Raw genomic sequence first — 19300 nt, 5'->3', positions numbered from 1 at the left:
GTGAATTCTTAATTTCCCTCTGAAATGGTCTCACAAGTCAATTATTTGAGCATTCTTTTGTCAAATGTACACTTTCTGAGAAAGCAGAAAAGTTAACAAAGAGGAGAAATGGGGCCTTAGCAAAAAGGTTTTGCGATCTTCTGTTAGAAAGATGGCAGTCTCTTATATAGTTCCATACAACATAAAATGAACGTGCACATATTTTCATAATTGGCCAATTAGTACTGAGATAGTCGAGGTATACCAGATGATTGGTAAATCATAGTTGAATATTTGATTCCAAATCATTACCTTCAAATTATTGGTTGTTCTTATTTAAATTACCTGTTAGAGAGTGTGATGTGGTGATTGCTGTTGATTCGCTCCTGAGGGCAGATCCACAACTTGATTCAACAAAACGCCCTTTTATGGAGACTAAAGGAGAACCTGAATTTTGTAACGCAACTTTCAGAGGAGTAATCCCATTGAACTGAACTGCTGACAGGCAGCCAACGAAGCCTTCTGTGTTCGCTCTGTGCGTCTCTTTATCTAGATTATCACTGTCTGCAACATGAATTAAACATCATGTGAAATTAGTCAGTTGCAGGACATGATAAAAGTCGACAACAAGTTAATTAAATTCAAATTAACACTTATAACTGCCCACACATTATGGATTGCAATCAGCTACAGCATTTGTTAAAATACATTTTGTTTATCCATATGATCCTCCTATGTATAACGAAGCTAGAAGTTGCAAAGATTTAAATAAATACTATCTTAACAGTCAGTTTTGTTAACCATTCCTTAAACTATTCATGCACAGCATCAACCCTTGCATTGATTCACTTCACGTCCTAAGTACAAAGTGCAGCGAGAAATTGATTGTTAATTAGACTTAAGGAGGAATAGAAAATGTTGAAGTCAATTTTTCACAGGCTGCAGTCCCTTAATTGTAAATTCATCAGAATTTTAATCAAATTTGCTTGTGTGTCATTCTAACTTTCTCAATGACACTCTGAGGCCATTGGCAAGAAAAGCTCATTACTATCAAGAGAGCATTTATCATCAGGTTTACGACCAGAAGATCAATATTGAAAGCCATACATTCTTGAGGAATCTAACACTGCTCCTTAAATGTGGGAAAATTAGGAGCCCTGAGACCACACTTGACAGTACTTAGATCTACAGTTTGCCCTCTGTAAGGTAGCTTTCTCACTGTCTGTCTATGAACATACCACCATAATCTGAAACACTAACTCTGCTACTCTCTCCAAAACTGTAGTCTGATCTGCTGAGTAGTTCCAGAATTTTCGCTGATTATTACATATTTCCAGCAAATGCAATATTTTGCTTGTGGAAGAAAGATTTGGAACAATTATTTAGCCTAACGAAAGTTATCAAATGGCATTTACCATGTGTCTTGGATCACAGGATGTATCCAAGCAGTTCTTTTGGGTTAAATGCAGTCTAAAGAAGACTTGTTAATATTAATTTACTCAGATAGGAACATTCGTTGAGTAATAATAAGAGATGAAAAAGGAAGAAAAACAAAGGACTGAAATATGAACAACTATGAAGTAATATAAAAGATGGAAAAGGAAAGATGAGACAGCAATGAGCTTCACATCCTTCTGCAGTTTGGGAACCCTTTGATTGATGGCTGGTTTAAAAGCTTAGGTTTGTTCCTGGCACCGTTCACGATCCCAGTCAGAGATGAAGTCCAAAAATGTGGAACAAAACTTTCTTTTATTCAGTGTAACAAAGCCAGCACAGAAAAACAGATACAGGAAACAAGCTGCTTACAAGTATAGAAAACAAGTTTTGATTGTGCCATCTGTGGCACGTACAGGAATGTTCATAGGACTCATTCAAGGTCATGCAGCTGTTGAATATCATCAAAGGTTTCAGCCCTACCTATACACGATGGGAAGGTGTCAGGACTACTGCTAGTCAGCATTTACAAAGGTAAATTGGACTTCATAGTAAAAACACAACTTGTGGTTGACAGAAAGCAGGATACTACAGCTCTAAAAACTACAGTGAATCCACCATTATCAATATCCTGGGGGTTACCATTGATCAGAAATCTGAGGGTTTACCAGATAAACGGAGTGGCGAAAAGAGCAGGTCAGAGGTTTGGAATACTACAGCAAGTAACTTACCATCTGACTCCACAAAGCCCACAGGCACAAGTCAGGAGTGTGACAGAATATTCCCCATTTGCTTGGATGGGTAGAGCTGCATCAACCCTCAAGAAACTCGACACTATCCAGAACAAAGCAGTCCGCTTGATTGGCACCACATCCACTTCCTCTACCACCGATACTCAGTATGTACTATCTGCAAGATGCATGGCTGAAATTCACCAAATATCCTGAAACAGCACCTTCTGAACCCACGACCACTTGCTTCTTGAAGAACAAGAGCAGCAGATACATGGGATTTCCATCATCTGCAAGTTCTCCTCTAAGCCATTCATCATCCTGACTTGGAAATATTTCACCATTCCTTTGGTGTTGCTGGGTCTAAATCTGGGATTTCCCTCCTTACGGGCATTGTGGATCAATCTATAGCACGTGGACTGAAGCAGTTCAAGGAGGCAGTTCACCAACCTCTCATGGGGAGCCAGGCATGGACAATAAATGAAGGCCATTTCCCACGAGTGAAGATTTACAAAGTTGTTTCCAAGGTTGGAGGGATTGAGCTTTAGGGACAGGCTGAATCGGCTGGGGCTGATTTCCCTGGAGTGTTGGAGGCTGAGGAATGATGTCATAGAGGTTTATAGAATCATCAGGTATTTTCCTTGAGGTGGGGGAGTCCAGAACTAGAATACATAGGTTTAAGATGAGAGGGGAAAGATTTAAAAGGGACCTAAGGGACAACTTTTTCATGTAGAGGGTGGTGCGTATTTGGAATGAGCTACCAGAGGAAGTAGGGAAGGCTGGTACAATATTTAAAAAGCATCTGCATAGGAAGGATTTAGAGGGGTCAAGTGCTAACAAATGGGACTAGATTAATTTAGGATATCTGGTTGGCATGGATGAGTTGGACTGAAGGGTCTGTTTCCATGCTGTACATCTCTATGATTCTGTAATAAAAAAAGTTAGCTCATCATTCATCACAGGGAAAATATTGAAAGCTGTTATAAAATATTTATAAAAGGGCATTTGAAAAGTCCAAGGTAATCAGGCAAAGGTAACATAGTTTTCTGAATGGGTAATCATATTTAACCAATTTGTTGGCATTCTTTGAGGATGTAACATGTGTTTTGAATGAAAGGAAACCTGTATGTGTACTGTGCTTAGATTTCCAGCAGGTATTTGCTAAAGCGCCACATAAAAGATTATTGCATAAATAAAAGGTCAGGATGGAGAATATTGACATGGACAGAAGGTTGGCTGGCTGACAGGAAGCAGTTGATATCAATTAGTCTTATTCAGGTTAGCAAGGTTAATGAATAGTTTACCACATGGATCAGTGGTAATCCTTGGACATTAATAGTTTGCCATTTATCTAAATTACTTGCATGAGGGGAGTAAATCTGCAGAATTCTTTCCTGCTGAGGACTGGAGAGAGAGGGTCACAAAGTGCTTTCAAGATGGAAAGAGATAAAGTTTTAATCAATACAGGAATCAAGGGTATTGGGGAAGGCAGGAAAGTGGCATCAATTGAATGTCAGAGCAAAAAGATAAGCCAAATGGCCTACTTCCATTACAAAGTCTCATCATCTTAAGGAAGGAACTAAAGGCATAGTTGCCAGTTTTGCTGGTGACACACAGATGGGTCAGGAAGTAACAGCAAATTTTTATGGATGCTGGAAACTGTACTGGAAACAAACAATGCTGGAGATCCCAACAGGTCAGGTAACATCCATGCAAAGAATGTAAGCTATCGTTTCGAGTCTCAATGATTCTTGATCAGAGCTAAAGTGACGCGTGGAGTGGGCAGCATTTGTGCAATGGTGGAAGGGGTTAGAGTGCTGGATGAGAAAAGATGTTGATGGTTCAGATTAAGTGATCAGAATATGAGGAAGGCAGAGCAAACATGTGTCTAACTGCCAGACATGAAAGAACAATCAGTCCTGCTAGGGTGATGGAAGGGGAAAGAAGGTGAAAGAGAATGTAACAAATAAAGCGAAAAGAAATGGGTTCACAATTTGAAGGTGCTGAATGCAATATTGAGCACAAAAGGTTGTAAACTGACTAGTTTGAAGATGAGATGTTACTTCTCTGGTTTGTGCTATGATTCGCTGGAATATTGCTGCATGCCAAGGACAGATAAGTGGGCATGAGAGCAAGATGCTGTGTTATAATGATCAGCCATGGGAAAGTTGGTTTCACTGAAGAGGCTATAAGAAGGCTATTAAAAGCTATAGAGAGGTTAAGTGAGTGGGCAAAAATCTGGCTAATGGAATTGGATGTGGGAAAATATTAAATTGTCCATTTTGGCATGAAAAATCAGCTTGGGGCTGTAGAGCTGTGAGATAGAGAGGGACGTGGGTGACCTAGTTTGTGAATCTCAAAAGGCTAGAATGCAGGATATCTTCAAGTAATTATTGTGAGGGGAATTTAGTACAAAAGTAGAAATATCATTCAATGTGACACAGGGCATTGGTGAAATCATATCTGATGTACTGCACATGGTATTAGTGACCTTATTTAAGGAAGGATATAAATGTAATCAAAAGTGGAATGGTTGGATTGTCTCATAAGGAAAGGCTAGACAGGCTAGGTGTTTCAAAGAATGAAAGATGATTTGAGTAAAACATTTAAGATTCTGAGTAGTGGAAATGAATATAATTTTCTTTTTTGAGAATCTAGAACACGAGGTCACAGTTTAAAATGAGGTGTCACCCAATTAAGTCAGAGATGAGTTTTTTTTTCTCTGATAGAGAGGTGAAGTTTTGATTATCTTTTCCTTAGAAGGCAGTGGAAACATAGTCCTTGGTTATTTTTAAAGTGGAAGGACACAAATTTTTATTAACCAAGTGACTGAAAGATTATCAAAGGTAGGTGGAAATGTGGAGTAATCAGATAACCACAAACATATTGAAGGGAGGAAACTCAAGGGGCTGAGTGGTTGATTTCTGTTCCAAACCTATACACATTTGTACATGTAAGTTTATACATTTATATATAAATTTGGAAGTATAGTCAATACTAAGGTATAAGTTACAAAATAAAAGATTATAATCAATAAACTTACAGAATGGGTGTGATGTAGGCACATAAGAGGAACTGCGTGTTGGAATGAAGGAAAAGGAGGCTATATGATATTTCAACATTATGACCAAATGTTGGAAAGAATGAAAGATCCTCACGTATGGAGACAGGAAAATTACTAAAAATGGTGGGCTTAATTTTCTGATGGCCAGAACTCTGCAGCATGGATGCCAGTTGACAGGAACCTGTGGAATCCCCAACACAGTAGATGCTGAGGGAATTGCCAAGAAACTGGATTTAACAATTGGCAATGCCCTTGCCTTGGAAATCTCTGCAAGTGCCCATTTAAATCAGCCAGCTAAGTGGGTTCTGCTGCAGCCAATTTAAATGCCTTGGAAAAGGTGGACAATTAAAAACTCAGTGTGAGTTCTGGGTTACTTCTTTTATGTTGATACCCCCAGCTTGCCATGTACACTTCCAACTACATTTTCCCCAAACTTCTTGTAACACCTGGATCGTGACCAGACAATCCTGCACCCTCCCCCTCTCCCCCCTCCACCCACACTCTGCTAGTTCCCTAACTCCCAGAACCCAACATGCTTCTCCTCCACTGGATACGGCATCTATAATGACCTTCACTCAACACTCCATCCCTTATCTTTCACAAACTTTTATCTTTCACAAAGCCTTATGTCTTGGAACTTGAACCATCTAATCCCCTACCCACCTGGCACTCTGTCCATCCAGCAGCCTGCCCGTCTGGCACCCTCACTTCACATATCTTAGATACATTCCCATCACAGTTAAATAAGTGGCTGCCTGTGTTGTTGGACATTTAATTAACAGAATGCATTAAATAATCCCATTGAAAAGTGGCACAGCTTGACATCCCAGATGATCCCCAAACAAAGGGATTTGTTTGATTTAATGGAGAAGCCAAGATAAAAAACTTCCAACCAGGAATGCGGAGCTCTTTCTTAACAGAGAAAAAAGTAGAAGCAGAGTGGCAATATGATTGTCATTATGATTCATTGGAAAATAAAGTCCAATGTGACGGCTAAGAAGCCCACAAATAATGCAAATAAGCAGAAAGCGTATTTTGCAAGGAAAAAGAATTGAAAAGCCATATAATTATGTTTAGACTACATTAAACTTTGATTCAACTGCAATTGGAATATTGTGCGCAGTTGTCATATCAATATTATCTACAAAAGCATCAGAGAAGGTATACAAAGGAACCACAAGGCTGATAGCAGAACTACAAGAATATCCTGATCAGAAAAGGCTGCACATGCTCTTGTACAGAAATTGAAAGCTTGGTGATTGATCCCATAGAAGTCTTTATGATCATGAAATGGCTTTATAGCTTAGAACTAGATAAGTGTTTCCAATTATGAAAGACTCCAGAATCAAAGGAGATGAGTAAAGATTGTCATCAGTGGGGAACTTAGGACAAACTGCTTCATACATAGAATGGCAGCAAATCGTTACCGCAAACATGACCTGTTCAATAGAATTGGTTCATTTAATGGGAAACTAGATAAGTTGTATCAGAAAAAATGAATAGTAAAATACGCTGATAGAAGTACATGAATAAAGGTAGGAGAAGGCTTATACAGGGCCAGCAGAGATCTGCTCAGCTGGAAGGTGTATTTTAATGTTGCAGACCCAATGTAATTGGAAAAGTTAATTGTGCATTTAGATAGCAGAGATCCTGTTGTATACTAGGTGCTATGTACAGAAAATTTTGTTGACCATTAAAATGATGTTTGTCAAAACTTAACTCTTACACTAGTTGCACTGGCATTAGGGAGATGGTTACCTCAGTTGGCTGGATGAGTGGTTTACGACGTAGAATGAAGTCAACAGTATTGATTCAATCCCCTCGCTGAATGAGGTTACCCATTAAAGGTGAAAATGTGTTGCTGGAAAAGCACAGCAGGTCAGGCAGCATCCAAGGAACAGGAGAATCAACGTTTCAGGCATAAACCCTTCTTCAGGAATGAGGAAAGTGTGTCCAGCAGGCTAAGATAAAAGGTAGGGAGGAGGGACTTGGGGGAGGGGTGTTGGAAATGCGACTGGTGGAAGGAGGTCAAGATGAGGGTGGGGGCGGAGAGGTCAGGAAGAAGATTGCAGGTTAGGAAGATGGTGCTGAGTTCGAGGGATTTGATTGAAACAAGGTGGGGGGGGAGGGGAAATGAGGAAACTGGAGAAATCTGAGTTCATCCCTTGTGGTTGGAGGGTTCCCAGGTGGAAGATGAGGTGCTCTTCCTCCAACTGTCATGTTGCTATGGTCTGGCGATGGAGGAGTCCAAAGACCTGCATGACCTTGGTGGAGTGGGAGGGGGAGTTGAAGTGTTGAGCTACGGGGTGGTTGGGTTGGTTGGTCCGGGTGTCCCAGAGGTGTTCTCTGAAACGTTCCGCAAGTAGGCGGCCTGTCTCCCCAATATAGAGGAGGCCACATTGGGTGCAGCGGATGCAATAGATGATGTGTGTGGAGGTGCAGGTGAATTTGTGGCGGATATGGAAGGATCCCTTGGGGTCTTGGAGGGAGGTAAGGGGGGGTGGGGGGGGGGGGGAGGGGAGGTGTAGGCGCAAGTTTTGCATTTCTTGCTGTTGCAGGGGAAGGTGCCGGGAGTGGAGGTTGGGTTGGTGGGGGGTGTGGACCTGACGAGGGAGTCACGGAGGGAGTGGTCTTTTCGGAACGCTGATAGGGGAGGGAAGAGAAATATATCCCTGGTGGTGGGGTCCGTTTGGAGGTGGCGGAAATGACGGCGGATGATACGCTGTACATGGAGGTTGGTGGGGTGGTAGGTGAGGACCAGTGGGGTTCTGACCTGGTGGCGGTTGGAGGGGCGGGGCTCAAGGGCGGAGGAGCGGGAAGTGGAAGAGATGCGGTGGAGGGCATCGTCGACCACGTCTGGGGGGATATTGCGGTCCTTGAAGAAGGAGGCCATCTGGTTTAAAGGTACCACCTTTTCATCCTCTCCCCTTACCTGATCCTCAGGTTAAACTACCACCAATCATTTCTCTCTCTAATGACAGAACAGCCCTATCTTCTGATAAAACTAAGATGACGTACCAAACTTTACCTTTGCTACCGTTAACATAGGATTGAAGGAGAAAATTGTGAGAATAAACTCATTTGAAGTTCATCCTAATGTAAATTTAGAACAGTTTATTGGAGAAGCCACTGGAATGAGCCTAATATTTTGTCTTAAGCCCAATTTGACACCATCCAAATGCCTAATTATAACTGTATAAATGACTTAATTTTGAAATAATTAAAATCTTACTCATATTGTAACAAGGTGGCATGAATTCTCATGTCAATGTAAATGTAATGTTTGGTTTCCCATATCCAAACTCACAATAAGTCCCAATCAATCACCACTTCTGGATTCACTGATCTACACTGACTCATGGTCTGACTCAAAACTTCCATTGCTAGATTGAAATCCCTCCATATCCTTACCCTTCCCCATCTCTGTAACCTCAGTGCCACAAATGCTCTGCACTCTTTCATTAATGGTCTCTTGTGAGTCATGACCTAACTCTTGGTGGTCATGATTTCAGTAGACTCTGAGATTTGATCATTACGTTTCCTCCCTTTCTCGATTTCCTTTTTTATATTAAGATTTAAAACATATTTCTTTGTTCAAGTAGGATAAGACTCCTTGGTTTTGCTGTGTGGAAGATTCCACTCTCGCCATTTCTGTGCCCAACAGTAGAATGCAACCCATAGTGTCATGAGGTCCACTATATGTACAGCACGGATGCAGTTTCTGAGTCAGATCATGCCTCACAAACATTATTGAGTTCTTTGAGAATGTAACAAAACACATTGATAAAGGTGGAGCAGTGGATGTGGTGTACATGGATTTTAGCAAGGCGTTTGATAAGGTTTCCCATGGTTGGCTCATTCAGTAGTATGGAGGCATTGGATACAATGTAATGTGACTGTCTGGAAAGGCAATAATAAATGGAAGGTATTCAGCCTGGAGCTTGGTGACCAGTGGTGTTCTGCAGGCATCAGTTCTGGGACCTTTGCCCTTTGTGATTTTTATAAATGACTTAGATGAGGAAGGGTAGGTTAATAAGTTTGCTGATGAAACAAAGGTTGGTGGAGTAGTAAATGGTGTAGAGGGCTGTTAGAACATAGAACATAGAAGAATACAGCGCAGTACAGGCCCTTCAGCCCTCGATGTTGCGCCGATCAAAGCCCACCTAACCTACACTAACCCACTATCCTCCATATACCTATCCAATGCCCGCTTAAATACCCATAAAGAGGGAGAGTCCACTACTGCTACTGGCAGGGCATTCCATGAACTTACGACTCGCTGAGTGAAGAACCTAGCTTGTAACAGGACATTGACAGGATGCAGAACTGGGCTGATAAGTGGCAGATGGAATTCAACCTGGAAAAGTGTGACATGATTAATTTTGAAAGGTTGAATTTGAATGCAGAATACAGGGTTAAAGGCAGGATTCTTGGCAGAGTGGAGGAACAGAGGGATCTTGTGGTCCATGTCCATAGGTTCCTCAAAGTGGCCGCCCAAGTTGGTAGGGTTGTCAAAAAGGCATATGGTGTGTTGGAATTCATTAGCGGGGGATTGAGTTGAAGAGCTGCGAGATTATGTTGCAACTCTATAAAGCTGGTTAGACCACACTTGGAATATTGCGTTCAATATAGGTCGCCTCATTATAGGAAGGATGTGGAAGCTCTAGAGCAGGTGCAGAGGAGATTTACCAGAATCCTGCCTGGACTGGAGGGCATGTCTTATGAAGAAAGGTTGAGGGAACTAGGACATTTCTTATTGGAGCGAGAAAGGATGAGAGGTGACTTGATAGAGGTGTATAAGATGATGAGAGGCATAGATAGAGTGGATAGCCAGAGACTCTTTCCTAAGGTGGAAATGGATATCATAAGATGTCATAATTTTAAGGTAGTTGGTAGAAGGTGGAGATGTCAGAGGTCGGTTCATTACACAGAGAATGGTAGGTGCATGGAATGCCGGCAGTGGTAGTAGAGTCAGATATATTAGGGACATTTAAGCAACTCTTGGAAAGGCACATGGAAGATAGTCCAATGAAGGGTACGTCGGTTATTCTGATCTTCGAGCAGGATAAAAAGTCAGCACAACATCGAGGGCGAAAGGGCCTGTACTGATCTATGTTCTATGAATCCAATCAAGTCAGAATGAGGATCACGCATCATTTAATTGAACCCCACTACCCACTCAGTTAACAGATACAACTAGAAACTCAACCAACTCAATCCAAAGGAGTTTTAGATTGTGACATCATCAGGCATCTTGTAATCCAAAGCTGTGAGTACCATTGCTGGATGCTTGCATTTCATTGCATGGTTAACCAAGCATTGCAAATCACTTGTTATTGATATATGTTAGAAAGATATGCAAGTTGAATCCTGGAAAAAGACTTGAACATCAACTTTCAGCATAAGGGCTTAAAAGAAAGCTACCCACTGCACCACAGGAACACCAAAACACCATGTATGTTGCTATTGCTTTTTATGTCATGACCATGAGTTTGTCTTCTTTACAAAACAGCTTCCAATGACTGAATGAAGGTTGAATAGTTTCTCCATTACATCTATATTATAGTACTGAAGAAAATGAATGGGTAATTGCAAGAACCTAGAGGACAATTCAGTGACTGTCACAAGGTAACAACACATTGTGGTGATTAAGTCATTTCACAGAAAATATCCAGAATGCTTGAATGCTTCCAAACCACAGAAAAACTCAAAACTCTGGAAAACTGAAATGAGAATAGAAATTGTTGTTGTATTTGTGTCACAGTTCATCAACCTTGAAATATGTTACATCCTTGAAACACATTTCAACCTGCAGTATTCTGCATGATATAAATGGAATTTGGGGGTGGGTGCAATTTTCTGCTGTTTGAAGTGAGTTATTTTGTACAGTGAGGGGAGGGTGCTTCGATGTCATCACAACTGAATCCTGTGATTTGAAGTGAGGTGGTATTAAACTTTCATTTTACTGCAGTGATGTTGGATTTTGTTTCTCGATGTATTACAGGACAATATCATACTCTGTACCCATTTTAGAATGTAATGATCAGGGAGAAATAAGAGCTTTTTCCAGCGCTGAGAGAATATCTCAAAGAATGATGAAAAACTATACCACTGGAATAAATAGAAATTAGGACTTGGGTAATAGTTCCAGTCATCAGCACTGCATCACAACGAACTCAAAATGAACAATCAGTGCTTCTGGTATTTGTTATATTCTTCTCTTTGCTGCAAGTGCATCAATCAATCAGAAGGATTTATGATAAAAATGCTCGGGTAAGGGATGTCACTGATTGGCTGCAGAGCATTCTAAAAGGAGAGGGTGAACAGCCAATTGTCTTGGTGCATATAGGCACCAATGATGTAAGTAGAAAGTGAGACAAGGTCCTGAGCTCATTCAGGGAGCTGGGAGAGAAGTTAAAGGGGAGGGACCTCAAAGGTTGTGATCTCAGGATTACTACCAGTGCCACGTGCTAGCCAGCATAGAAATGAAAAAATAGGCAGGATGAACACATGGCTTGAGAGATGGTGTAGGAGGGAGGGGTTCAGATTTGTTGGACATTGGGACCGGTTCTGGGGAAGGTGGGACTATTACAAGGGACAAGGTAAAAACAATGACTGCAGATGCTGAAATTCCTGATGAAGGGCTTTTGCCCGAAACGTTGATTTCGCTGCTCGTTGGATGCTGCCTGAACTGCTGTGCTCTTCCAGCACCACTAATCCAGTATTACAAGGGACAGTCTACATCTGAACCAGACTGGAACCGATGTCCTTGGGGGAGTTTTTGCCACTGCTGTTGGGGAGGTTTTAAACTAATGTAGCAGGGGGCTGGGAACCAGAAGAGAAAACAAGTAGGCAGCGAGGTGATGACTGGAGACTGTAAGAATTATGAAGATAACATTAATAAAGGGAAAAATAGGCAGAGAGCAGGTGAACGCAAAAGAACTGGTGGCCTGAAATGCATCTACTTTAATGCAAGGAGTATAGTATGTAAGGCAGATGAACTTAGAGCTTGGATTGGTGCCTGGGATTGTGACATTATTGTCATCACAGAGACTTGGCTGAGGGAAGGGCATGATGATTAGCAACTACGTATTCCAGGATATAGAAGCTTCAGACAGGACAGTGAGGGAAGTAAAAGAAGGGATGGACTTGCATTGCTGGTCAGGGAAGATATCACAGCTGTGCTAAAGGAGGACACTATGGCGATCTTGGGTTGTGAGGCATTATGGGTGGAGCTGAGAAATACGAAGGGTGCAATTACATTGTCGGGACTGTATTACAGACTTCCCAACAGTGAGCGTGAGGTAGAAGAACAAATAGGTAAACAGATTATGGAAAGATGTAGAGGCAATAGGGTAGTGGTGATGGGAGACTTTAATTTTCCCAACATTGGCTGGGCTATACTTAGCGTCAGAGGTCTGGATGGGGTAGAATTTGTAAGAAACGTCCAGGAGAGTTTTCTAGAGCAGTATGTCAAAGTCCGACAAGGGAAGGGGCCATATTGGACCTGGTACTGGGGAACGAGCCAGGACAGGTGGTAGATGTTGCAGTAGGGGATTTCTTTGGGAACAGTGACTACAATTCTGTAAGTTTTAGAATACTCATAGATAAAGAAGAGAGTGGTCCTAAGGGAAGAGTACTAAACTGGGCCAAGGCTAATTATATCAAAATTAGGCAGGAGCTGGGAAATTTGGATTGGATACAGCTATTTGAAGGGAAGTCCACATTTGAGATGTGGGAGGCTTTCAAAGATAGGTTAACGGTAGTGCAGGATAGGCATGTCCAGTTGAAGGCAAAGGATAGGAAGAGCAAGATTCGTGAACTGTAGATGACAGGAGAAATTGTACGACTAGCCAAGAGGAAGAGGGCAGCGTACATAAGGTCTAGGCAGCTAAGAACAGAATGGGTCCTGGATGAATATCGGAAGAGTAGGACGAGTCTTAAACAAGGAATCAAGTGGGCTAAAAGGGGTCATGAAATAGCTTTAGCGAGCAGAATTAAGGAAAATCCCAAAGCATTTTATTCTTATATAAGAAGTGAGTAACTAGAGAAAGGATTGGTCCACTAAAATATAATGAAGGAAGGCTGTGTGCCGAACCTGAGAGAATGGGTGAGATTCTGAATGATTACTTTGCATCAGTGTTCACTGAGGAGAGGAACATGATGAATCTTGAGATTAGAGATAGAAGTTTGATTAGTCTGGATCACATTGGCATAAGTAGGGAAGATGTGTTGGGTATGCTCAAGGTTGTTAAGGTGGACAAATCCCCAGGACTGGATGGGATCTATCCCAGGTTGCTGAGGGAGGCAAGAGAGGAAATAGCTGGGGCCCTGACAGATATTTTTGTGGTATCCTTAAATACAGTGAGGTGCCGGTGGACTGGAAGTGTGCTCATGTTGTCCCCCTGTACAAGAAGGGTAGTAGGGATATTCTGGGTAACTATAGACCAGTGAGCCTGACATCAGTGGTGGGGAAGTTGCTGGAGAAGATACTGAGAGATTGGATCTATTTATATTTAGAAAAGAATGGGCTTATCAGTGATAGGCAAATTGGTTTTGTGCGGGGGAGATCGTACCTTACCAATTTAAAAGAGTTCTTCAAGGAAGTGACCAAGTTGTTAGATGATGGAAGGGCTGTTGATGCCATATACATGGACTTTAGTAAGGCATTTGATAAGGTTCCCCATTATAGAGTAATGGAGGAGGTGTAGTCACATGGTGTGCAGGGTGTTCTAGCTAGGAGGATAAAAAACTGGTTGAGCAACAGGAGACAGAGAGTAGTAGTTGAAGGGTGTTTCTTGAAATGGAGAAAGGTGACCAGTGGGGTTGCACAGAGGTCAGTATTGGGGCCACTGTTGTTTGTGATATACATAAATGATCTGGAAGAGGGCACTGTTGGTATGATCAGCACGTTTGCAGATGACACAAAAATTGTTGGAGTAGCAGAAAGCATAAGGGACTATCAGAGAATACAGGACGATATAGATAGACTGGAAAGTTGGGCGGAAAGGTGGCAGATGGTTTTCAATCCAGACAAATGTGAGGTGATGCACTTAGGCAAGTTTAATTCTAGACCAAATTATACAATAAGTGGAAGAGCCTTGGGAAAAGTTGATGGGCAGAGAGATCTGGGAGTGCAGGTCCATTGTACCCTGAAGGTTGCTGAACAGGTGGATAGAGTGGTCAAGAAGGCATATGGTATGCTTGCCTTCATTGGATGGGGTATTGAGTATAAGAGCTGGCAAGTCATGTTAAAATTGTACAAGACATTGGTTCGGCTGCATTTAGAATACTGCGTACAGTTCTGGTCACCACATTACCAAAAGGATGTGGACGCTTTGGAGAGGGTGCAGAGAAGGTTTACAAGGATGTTGCCTGGTATGGAAGGCACTCACTATGAAGAGAGGTTGAGTAGGTTAGGTTTATTTTCACTAGAAAAAAGGAGATTAAGGGGGGACCTGATTGAGGTTTACAAAATCATGAAGGGTATAGACAGGGTGGATAGAGACAAGGTTTTTCCCAGGGTGAAGGATTCAATAACCAGAGGACATGCTTTCAAGGTGAGAGGTGGAAAGTTTAAGGGGGATACATGTGGCAAGTACTTCACACAGAGGGTGGTGGGTGTCTGGAACGCGTTGCCAGCAGAGGTGGTAGAGGCAGGTATGGTAGATTCATTTAAGATGCGTCTGGACAGATGCATGAATAGGTGAGGAGCAGAGGGATACAAATGCTTAGGAATTGACCAACAGGTTTAGACAGTACATTTGGATCGGCTCAGGCTTGAAGGGCCAAAGGGCCTGTTCCTGGGCTGTAAATTTTCTTTGTTCTTTGTTCTAATTCTTTATTGAAGGATAAAATGAAATACAATGTCTATTTGAGCTAAGTATAGTATATGAGATGGCTATCATTGCACTTCAAACTGCCAATAAATCTTATCTGTAGCTCCCCTAACTCCCAACCCCAGTCCTGAAGAAGGGTTACAGCTGAAACATTGACTTCTCCACCTCCTGATGCTGCCTGGCTTGCTGTGTTCAGAGATGTGTAGGTTATGTGCATTAGTCAGGGGTAAAATATAGGATAGGAGCGTTGGGAAATGGGTCTAGATGGATTACTGTTTGGAAGGACGATGTGGACTTGTTGGGCTAAAAAGCTTGTTTCCACACTGTAGGGATTCTATGGTGTTCCTCCAGCCTCCGGCTTGTCTACCTTGGATTCCAGCATCTGTAGTTTTATTTTGTCTCTAACAAATCATGGGACTAGTTGTCATCATCTTTAGCAATCACTCATTAATATGAGTGTGATTGTTCACCTAAGAAATTCTGTGTCACTGGGCATTCGTTCTGTGGCTCCTTGCATGGTTGATGAGCCCAAATCTAAAGCTGAGTCTCTGACAATAGGTTTGACAGGTGTTTCCAGGAAGTGGAATTGGTCCTGAGCCTTGAGATCACTGGCGTCCCTTTCCCTGGTTCACTTATTGTACTTTCTCTTGCTGAGAAATCTCAAAAGAATTGTTTCCCTTCTTACAATTCACACCTTCATAAAGATACATGCACATCAGACCACAACAGCATTATTCTGTTTCAGTTGGACCAAAGTTCTCTTATATGTTGACGGCAAACACTTTTGAAAATTGTCAGTTAATGAAATTCTAGAGAGACTGGATTAAAAAGTTAAGATTGTAACACCTATTCTGAGTAAGAGGCAGGAGTATCACATGAACATCCCTCTGGAGGTTAGGTATTTGCCTCTGAATTCCCTGACTCTGACCTGTTACAGTAGCTACAGTAGTTATGTAGCTGGTCCAGCTCATAGCACGTTGATGGTAGAAGCAAATGTAGGCCCTTCAGCCCATTGAGTCTGAGTCACCATTCAGTGAGGTCACGGTCGATCAGATAATCCTAAACTCAGCAAGAGAGGCCTAGTGGTATTATCGCTAGACTGTTAATCCAGAGACCCAGATCATGTTCTGGGGACCTGTGTTCAAAGCCTACCATGGCAGATGGTGGAATTTGAATTCAACCAAAACCTGGAATTAAGAGTCTAACGATGACCATGAATCCATTACTGGAAAAATCCAGCTGGTTCATTAATGTCCTTTAGGGAAGAAAGCTGCCATCCTTACTTGGTCTGGCCTATATGTGACTCCAGTAATGTGGTTGACTCGTAACTGCCCTCTGGGCAAATGATGTCCTCATCCCATGAATGAATAAAAAATCTTAACTTTCTCTGTTTTTCCCCCATAATGTTTGATTCCCTTACAGATTAAAAGTCTATCTCAGCCGTGTCAACTTTGAGATAAAGAATTTCATATGTTTGCTACCTTTTAAAAGAAGAAATTCCTTCTCATCACCATCTTAAATGGGGGAGCCTTAAGCTATGTGGTCACAGATTCTCCCAAAAGAGGAAACAACCTTTCTACATCTGATCATATTAGATTCCCTACAGTGTGGAAACAGGTCATCTGGCCCAACAGGTTCACACCGACCTCCAAAGAGTAACCCATCCAGACCCATTTCCGTCTAATGCACCTAACACAATGGGCAATTTAGCATGGCCAATTTACCTGACCTGCACATCTTTGGACTGTGGGAGAAAACCGATGCAAACACGGGGAGAATGTGCAAACTCCACACAGACATCTACCACATAAAGTCCCATAAGAATTTTGAATGATTGGAAAGATCACTACTAATTTTTCTAAACTCTAATGTGTTTTGGACTAGGCCAGACCACTCAAAAGATTCTTGAGCAGGCAACCCACAGACCATAACTTTGCAATTTGTTTCGGTAAGTATACAGTGGAAGTTACCCGGAGTAAGATAACTAGGTTGACTACTAGGTTTTAGAACAGACAGGAATTTATTCACAAAATTACACAATGAAACACAAAGAACAGAATAAAGAACCCCTACTGAACTCAGTCAATCCAAACTAGGACCTAATTACTGCTGTTGTGAATATACACAAAAGTCCTAATAAGCAACCCTCTTAAAGACCAGATTAAAAAAAGGAACAGCTGCTGACAGGTTGAAACTAGAAGGGCAGAAAGAGCGAGAGAGAGAGTTTCCACACAGCTCACTGTTAAACTCTCAACTAGTTCTAAACTGAACTGCTAGAGAGCTGACCACTCCCCTTTCATTATTCAGGTCACTTCTAAAACATGACCACTTTGGCCTGAAGTCTCATCTGTTTACATATAAGCAAAAAGGTCTCTCAATACCTTTTAATCTCTGTACCAAACCAGACTAATTGGTACCAGGAGCGGTTTATGACCCCTCTGAAAAAAAAGCAAGGACACAGTATCCTTGAGAATAGGAACAGCTTTTAGAAAATAAGGGTCCAGCTTTGTGACAAATGAGTATAAGCCTATCGGAGACAATTTCTCCTCATAAGACAGTCCCTTCACAACACAGTATCAGCTGAGAGAACCTTCTCTGGATTGCCTCCAATGCCAGTATATCTTGTCTTGGAGATGTTATATGGGAATGATGTGTCTAGTTTGAGTGCTACCTGACTTTAGTAGTCCTCAGTTAAAGTGCTGTCCAATGGTGTCAGCATGGGAAAGCTCTGCAGCTGCTACTGCCGTGGCACACTGTCGGGTTCACATGTGTACAGTCGGTGGTCATCTTTCCTTTTAATTCACATTGAGTGCAAGCAATGAATAGCACTACAATGGACAGAAAATAGATGTGATACCTTGAGATATTGTGAAGTTCTTCCAATTGATAGACTAGTTAATTTTATGCTTGTGTAAGAATGTGTCAGGATGAAACCAGATGAAGTTGAATTTCCTCTTCAATCAAGTGGTAATCATGTCTCTTACTCAGAATATAATTGACTCCTTCTTCTTTTCCCCCACCTCTTTTTCTGCCAAATGTTGGACTGTGTTGACTCCACCTCGACATTAACAGACTTTGCCTGGGAGAATCAACATGTTTAATTTCAGCTACATGATGCCATACAGGGCTAAGGGGCAACATTCTTGCTGATCTGTGGGAGTACTTCTGTAGAAGATGTTATGGGCCATATCAAACCTCTTAAAACATATTAAGATGTTAACCTAGACCCCAACCTTTTCATATTTTAAAAAATAAATGTAAGGCATTCTGTTCTGGATGCCTCCAATTGGTCAATGTATTAGGCTTGATGCAAAGCACACTTCATTTTTACACTGTAGTTTAAATACAAAGAAAGAAGAATTGGAATAATTTAACTCGATTGGAACATTTAACAGAATAATAGATTATTTAACTATGAAACATCAAAACAATGTCAGTTCCAACATTATAACATCCCATAAACACACCTTTGGCAAAGGCAAATTCAATAAAATAGATTGTCTCACATGCAATTCTAGCAGTAGGAAGAGAACCCCAACTTTTAGCTGTAACAGAGAAAGGAATAAGAGCTTCCATATCCAACTTCAAGTCTCCAGCAATTGCTGAAAGCTGAAACTAAAATCTTGGTTCTGTGGGAGCTTGGCCCCATTCCTTCAAGCTGCTTCTATTGTTCCAACTTCATTAAAAAAAAACTAGCTGGAGTCAGTGTGGACAGCTCATCTCCAAGTTTTCAACACTTGCTTTTAAAAAAAGTGACAGAACAAATCCTTCTTAAAGACACATCTCATATCAGACACCTGTGATCGATTCAAAACTGTCATCCGTTTGGTCTCCCAAATGGTCCAAGATGAAAAAACTAGTTGAGACGAGAGTTCTGTTTTCCTCAATACAAACATTTGTGAGCAATGCTCATTCTGGTGCCATGGATTCCTGCAAAAAAGATCCAACTGTACACCCACTTTGGTATTAATGGATGTCTGCAAAGTCCTTCAAGCTTTCCAGTTTGTTCCAGATGCTCTCAGGCATGTAATCCATTGAATTCACCAATTAATGGAATACAGAAACTGTCCTTATTTAGAATCATCTCTGTTCTCTTCAGTAGAGTTATGACATTAATTTGTCTTTTTGTGATCTGATTCCTCACGGATCCTTTCCAATTCCAATCCACTGCAGTTCAATCAGATGCCCAATCGCCTTGTTGGCATGTCAGTTGTAAAATGGCAGATCTTAAAGAGGTTGGCTTGATGAATAGG

General features: G+C 41.5%; 1 protein-coding gene across 2 annotated transcripts in view; it reads right to left on the bottom strand.

The window, feature by feature from the left end:
• The window catches only part of LOC140482415 (contactin-associated protein-like 5), an 878213-nt gene that overhangs the window by 76693 nt on the left and 782220 nt on the right, over positions 1 to 19300 (bottom strand). For both annotated transcript variants that reach the window (XM_072579896.1, XM_072579897.1), the window contains one exon: positions 325 to 543. In XM_072579896.1, coding sequence (XP_072435997.1) covers positions 325 to 543 — 219 coding nt within the window. The remainder of the gene's footprint in view (positions 1 to 324; positions 544 to 19300) is intronic.

The sequence above is a fragment of the Chiloscyllium punctatum genome, chromosome 10, assembly GCF_047496795.1.
Source record: "Chiloscyllium punctatum isolate Juve2018m chromosome 10, sChiPun1.3, whole genome shotgun sequence".
Lineage (NCBI taxonomy): Eukaryota > Metazoa > Chordata > Chondrichthyes > Orectolobiformes > Hemiscylliidae > Chiloscyllium > Chiloscyllium punctatum.
Note: the sequence above shows the minus strand (reverse complement) of the source record. Positions and strands in the feature narration are given on the sequence as shown.